This window comes from Gadus chalcogrammus, chromosome 5 (assembly GCF_026213295.1).
Source record: "Gadus chalcogrammus isolate NIFS_2021 chromosome 5, NIFS_Gcha_1.0, whole genome shotgun sequence".
Taxonomy (NCBI): domain Eukaryota; kingdom Metazoa; phylum Chordata; class Actinopteri; order Gadiformes; family Gadidae; genus Gadus; species Gadus chalcogrammus.
Genome location: NC_079416.1, coordinates 6,939,130 through 6,945,285, shown reverse-complemented (window position 1 = coordinate 6,945,285; position 6,156 = coordinate 6,939,130). Strand labels below are relative to the sequence as shown.

The 6,156-nt window shown below is 40.4% G+C and overlaps 1 protein-coding gene across 1 annotated transcript; it reads right to left on the bottom strand.

Annotated features, from left to right (window-relative positions):
• Positions 1–2,067: 2,067 nt before the first annotated feature.
• fam177a1 (family with sequence similarity 177 member A1) lies at positions 2,068–5,946 on the bottom strand. Its single transcript, XM_056590970.1, has 5 exons — positions 5,818–5,946; positions 5,102–5,287; positions 4,632–4,698; positions 4,071–4,168; positions 2,068–3,701 (listed from the first exon to the last, which is right to left on the bottom strand). Exons 1-5 carry the CDS (start codon positions 5,884–5,886, stop codon positions 3,420–3,422), a joined length of 702 nt encoding a protein of 233 aa, XP_056446945.1. The 5' UTR covers positions 5,887–5,946; the 3' UTR covers positions 2,068–3,419.
• Between the last annotated feature and the right edge of the window lie 210 nt (positions 5,947–6,156).

Genomic DNA, 6,156 nt, shown 5'->3' with positions numbered 1-6,156 from the left:
TTTTCAATTTTATACTTTTTTTTTAAATTATTTCCACTTCCACTGTATGATGAAATGCTGAGGCATCTCTTTAGGGCTAAGGGGCCTGGGGTGGGTGCGGCACCAGTGATGGGCAGACTGACCCTAAAACAAGCCAGGTGGACAGCAGTACGACTGATTCCCCTTGGCACAGTGTCGCGTCCGGGAAAGACGGTGATTGGCGCCCCAGTCTAAACAAAAAAGGATTTGTGCATCTAGCAGAGTTCCACCAACCCCCCCATGCCAACCTGTTCTGTGGACATGTCTGTTGAGAGATCACGAAGGGCAATGACTTGGGCCTTGGTATTGGTTTGGTCCTTTTGCCAAGCGTATTGCCTCTTGTCTATGTCCGCTTATTTTCACCGTAGATAAGGGGGAATTCAAGAAAGGCACAATCCTTGATATATTTTTGATAGTTGAATCGGCTGAATTCATATCAGGCGTCATACTGTTACTTCCTTCATGGACATGAATGAGTGAGAGATCAGCAGGATTTCCCGGGTGTTTGCTCTACTCACACTATTACCTCACTTAATCCCATTATGTTCTCCAACATGATAAAACTTGTCCGTTCAAATAAATGAGGGCTTTACATTATTGTCGCTATTTTAATGGTGAAATATTGTTAATCTGATGTTGGTGTCAAGTTTGAACATGTTATTTGGCATATGGTTTCATGATTTGGCCAATGGTTTCATTCAGTTCATAGTTATTAAAAAGATATATATATTCCCGCTTGTATTCATAATTTATTGAGCACAAAAACCTTAATTATTTTATTTAACACGCTTTACTCCAGGTTGACTAAACCAATTAAATTGTCCTTAATTGCATGATGGCTTTTTCCTGTTTTTAATTTTTAACGTAGTATGGGAGTCGGGGATAGTGTCAACCTGCTTCCCTCGGCTCGCATATCGAGAACCACACGCCCTGTAACAGACAATCAGATCCCTCAGAGATTTAGAGAGAAGACACTGGCCAGCACCATCATCTCACAGAATCACCTCCACATCATGTGTAACATCCCACTCTTCTGTTGGATTACTGGTACAGTTCTGGAGCACATCTGGAAAGCATCCCAGAATGGAGATGAGATGCCCAGGACATTGACTCAAATGTACATCCACTTTCTGATGGTTCAGTCAACACAGGGAAACAGGAAGTATCATGGGAGATCTGAAAAACAGGCTGCTCGATGTCAGAGGAGCCTCTGTGTACTCAGGGAATGTTCAGATCTTTAAAGATGAGTTAGCGCTCTACCAGGGCAGAGTTCTTTGTCCATATGAGCCTTCAGGAGTTTCTGGCTGCTCTTTATGTATTACCGTCATTTATGCTAATAAGATACTCCTACAAGGTCTGCTTGGTGGGTCAGGAAGTAGCTCACGGACCAATCAGGGAACAGACAGTTACATCAAGAAGAAGATTAGTAAAAAGGTCTTAAATCGTTTCACCTCTCTGAATGAGTCTAACGAACCTTCTTTGGTGGAGGAGCCTGGAGGTCCAACATTAACTTACATCGAGAGTCTGAATGACTACTCTGCTTCAGAGAAGGGTCTTCTGAGATGGATGCCAGTGGTCAATTCTCCAAAACATCTCTGTAGGCAAACAAGACATTCATGGATATCCACAGCTGACTGATTTCAATATAATTTCCACTAAATCACTGTTTTTGTTCATTATGGGGTCTATATGTAGTAATACCTATATGAGTTGTATAAACCAATAAAAAATAAGTTAATTTATATTTGTTTAAGTATTGCTTATGTGACCTTCATTATATGATGTAGGAATCAAACATGTCACTGATCTGTCAGAGCTTGAAAAGCCTCAGTTCTCTGCTCCAACTCCTGTCAGAGAGAGCTGGACCGGAGTACCAATGATCTGCAGGATTCTGGGATGTAGTTGCACTTTATGGACTTGAAAACTCAACACTGTAGACTGAAAGTTCAGCTCAGTTTTACTCATCGCACGAAAAATTCTGGTCAAATTTTTGTAAAATGTGCTATATCTATAATTGTATACTAATTAAACATACCTCAAAACTATTTTTCAAATGTTTTATTAATTACATTGAATACATCTTCACTTTCTTTTGAATTATAACAATAGATCCACAACATATTTGAATGCCTGTGCATTAGCCCTTTCCAAAATGTGCAAATTGCATCGGCCACAATGAAATGATTCCAATTACTACTGCATAAATACAGATAAGAGTTGCATACAAATCAGACCGAACTTTAACGGAAACAATCAGATTATGATGAAATAACACAATGGCCAAGATGTAAAACGGTATTGGAACTATTATCGGCTGTGATGAATTTTATCAACTGCCCTCTTTCCAGTTATTTCTGTTCTCTATAGGTCTCTTTAATTAGTTAAGGCATTTTTATTATTTGGCATTCCTTCATAATTTTGAAAATGCATGTCTAAAATTCACCATTCAGTTTCACAAAAGTATTCTTTTAAATAAAAGCTGCTGGTAAAAAAAAAAGGACTGAGCTGGTTAAGCAGTTAAAAAAGCTTTTTTGTGTAATTAACATTTTGATATTTGCATGCATGTCAGAACCATAAAAGATCCTTTGTTGTACTCTTGTCAGTGACAGCAATTCAAAGAGAAATCGGTTGATTCCTTTCCTGGAAGTTCAGAGAACTAGCATATGGTTCATCGCTTTTTAAGTTTCCAAAAAGTTATTTTATTTCTTTACCTCAGCCCTAACTATAATGTCTTAAAAAATAATTTTCATAAAAAACAAAATAAATGAGATAACGTTTGAAAATTGCAAGTGAGGCAGAACCAAACCGGTATTTGCCTCATCAACATTTCTTAGAAACTTTCCATTAGTAAAAAATAACAAGATGTAGAGTTCAAAATCTGGATTACAGTAACCAGTTTGGTTGACAACAGAAGAGGCCAGAACAAGGTTTCCTGAGAAATAATAAGTGGGTCCTCTTGTGTATGCAAATCTTCAACATTGCACAACATGGAATACAAACACAGTCGGTCTGAAATTTGTCAGGACATAATAACGTACCCGTTCCTTGAGGATTAGATGCACATTTATATCCAAGGAACAATTCATACCGAACACCGGCCCTGACTATCCAGACCACAGTCTAGGAAAAGTCTCAACATGCTCTTCCTCCAATACTTCCTCCAATGCAACACCAGCAATAAAAAGTTCAGTAACTTTTACATCCCTACACATATCGTCCTTATTTACAGTTGACGAAAAATAAATCAGTTAAAACGCAAAATATAATAGAAACAAAAAACAAAAGAAAAATGGACAAACGGTTAAATTGATAGGTGGACGAACGCATTGGCAAGTGGGATGCTTGACGTTTTGGGAATGAGGGCACTTGGGAACCTGCAGCGAGCCTACGGGACGGCGTCATCAGGAGGAGAGCGGGGCGGGCACCCGGCTGGTGTCGGGGGCGGGCCCCCGGCTGGTGTCGGGGGCGGGCCCCCGGCTGGTGTCGGGGGCGACCAGGGGCGGCTCGGGATCCAGCTCAAAGCTGATGTTGACGAAGGCGGCGGCCGGCTGCTCTGCGGCCGGGCGCTGGGAGAGGCGGAGGCTGTCCCCGCTGCCCCCCTCCTCCCCCTCCTCCTCCTGCCGCTGGTTGAATTGGTGCTCCGCCTCCAAGGAGAGGCGGTTATCCTCCTCCTCCTCTTCCTCCTGTGCAGGAACACGGCAGAGGCGGTCGGTAAAGAAGTGCGAGGAGACGTTACGAACGCTTTGTGAAAATGTGATTTGAGGCAGATTAGGCTACGACCAATGGGAAATCATAAGGTTACGAACAATGGGAAATCATAAGGTTACGAACAATGGGAAATCATAAGGTTACGAACAATGGGAAATCATAAGGTTACGAACAATGGGAAATCATAAGGTCACGAACAATGGGAAATCATAAGGTTACGAACAATGGGAAATGCAGAGCACTTCAGCAACTGTTACACAAGTCTGTCACTTCAGTTGGAAGACCCCGTTACGGCCAACAATGCCATTTATTTGCCCTTGCCAGCTGTGCGTGTAGAATCGTACCTCTTTCTTAATGCGGTAGTACTCATCGATGGCATACTGGTATTTGGGCGTTGTTATTCCGAACAGAGAAGCCATTTTTTCTCCCATGTAGTCACACACTGCAGAAGGTAAATAGAAAATAAATTGGTTGGTAAAGTAATACGTAAGCAGTGTAAAGGAGGTATTTTCAGCATTTCCTATGAATTTGTAATGCCATTCTTTAAGAACTATATTCTTTGATTGTGTTTACATTTCAGATTTACCTATTTAAAGTTTTTTTGTGAAATATGGATGTTGCATACATACACCAACTGCTATATATTTTTAAATGCTCTGCATCAAGAGAAAATACATATACATAAAAAACATTAGAATCATTATGATTCAGATTTTCTAGATTCCTGCAGCCCTAATTGTAACAAGATTTAGAATATGTTAAACAAGTTCTAAGTGTCTTCAAGATTACTAGTGTAAACAACTATGACTAGAAACTATTTGGCCTCTTTCTTGCAGTTAAGGGTTAAACAATATTATTATTATTTAGTTATGAATTGCAACAAAATCCTTCCTTTAGAAGCTCACCTGAAACGGTGGAGGTAGCTGCTCTCCACATGTGGAACCAGAAGTATGGGCCCCAGGTGAGTTTGGACTAAAACACACCGAAAACAAGCCCTACATAAACCAGCATTGGAACACTAACATTACAATTGCCAATACTGTAAACAAGAATATGTGTCTCAGAGAAACATTCTAAGCAAGTACAATGTTGGCTGTGCATTTTAAGTTATATGGTGCTACTAGTATACAGGATGTTTCTCTACAGGCCCTCCACTCTGAGGCACATGTTGAGGTTTTGGAGGTGTGCAGTGCACATAAACTCCTTTATGCAAACAGCTGTGGATTATATTTACAGGGCAACTTCTTTCGCTGCGTAGCAACATGCTTACATGGTCTTCTCCACAAAATTCCTCTGCCTTCAATTTGGCATCTGGATTAACTCAAGAAGTCCAGTCTGTACTTTCAGAAACAAACTAATTTTGAAATCAGCTTACCGTGTCCACAGTCACAACATCTTTTTTCATAGGGGTCTCCTCATCCTCCTCTTCATCGGTGCTGTACTCCTCCATGGTCTCTCCGCTAGCAAAGAAGATGGTTCTACGAGGCACTCTAACTCTCCCACCTTCATCTATAGCCTCTCCCATCTCCACACTCTCAAAGTTGTCAGCAGCCCCATAATTCTTGAAAAATAACCAGAGAAAAATATATATTTGAGTCAGAAATGTCATACCACCTGACACTTTGGTCACACTCGTCGTTATAAGACACATCTCAGAGATATGAGATTGTGGCCATTCTATATTTAGCACAGTATTACAACATTAAACACTGCCCAAAACAACTACAGTACAAGAAAAATGCGAACACCAGGAGAAGAGTTTCACTTTCCAGTTGTATTATTGCATTGAATTTCCTAGTGGTATTGTGTTTCTTAAGACAGGACAACTATAAGCCTGCTATCGTCAACAACTGGCGTCCATAACACTTTGACGTGATCGCACTTGCTTAGAAATATAAATACACAGATATGCCACCACGAGTTACTTCAATATGGGAAAACAACATGGAACAAAATACGGTTGTCGTTTGGGGTGACCGAGCGTTTCAGCGCTGGAGCTATTGCTAAGGAAGTATTTTGTAAACCTAATTAAACCAAGATTTGTAGCAGCCATAAGACAAAGAAAAGCACGCAGATTGAGGATGATCTAACCTTATCAGGTTCCATGGTTTGGCCAAGTGAAACGTTGACATTAGTGAGATACAGCGACAAATCTGCCATTACAGGGACGCTGGTTTCTAACAACTTCCAAACAGGAAGCCTCTGACTATAATAATAAAAGAGAACCGTACACAAACACACGACAACTTCCGGTCACGCCTATTCAAATAAATGACCAGTGTTTCCCAACCACCCGTCCCTGGACCGGAGCCGGTCCGTGGACCCGTTATAACCCATGGTTATAACTGTGCATTGAAATATTTTCAGAAAAGGCAGAATTTTTTTTTATATATATATATATATATATATATATATATATATATATATATA

What these genes read in the sequence shown, in the direction of transcription:
- fam177a1 (XM_056590970.1), bottom strand. Translation starts at nt 5,886, where the DNA reads ATGGCAGATTTGTCGCTGTATCTCACTAATGTCAACGTTTCACTTGGC. An exon ending in AAACCATGGAACCTGATAAG is followed by an intron (nt 5,288 to 5,817) that starts GTTAGATCATCC and finishes TTATTTTTCAAG; the next exon opens with AATTATGGGGCTGCTGACAA. An exon ending in ATGTTGTGACTGTGGACACG is followed by an intron (nt 4,699 to 5,101) that starts GTAAGCTGATTT and finishes GGTGTGTTTTAG; the next exon opens with TCCAAACTCACCTGGGGCCC.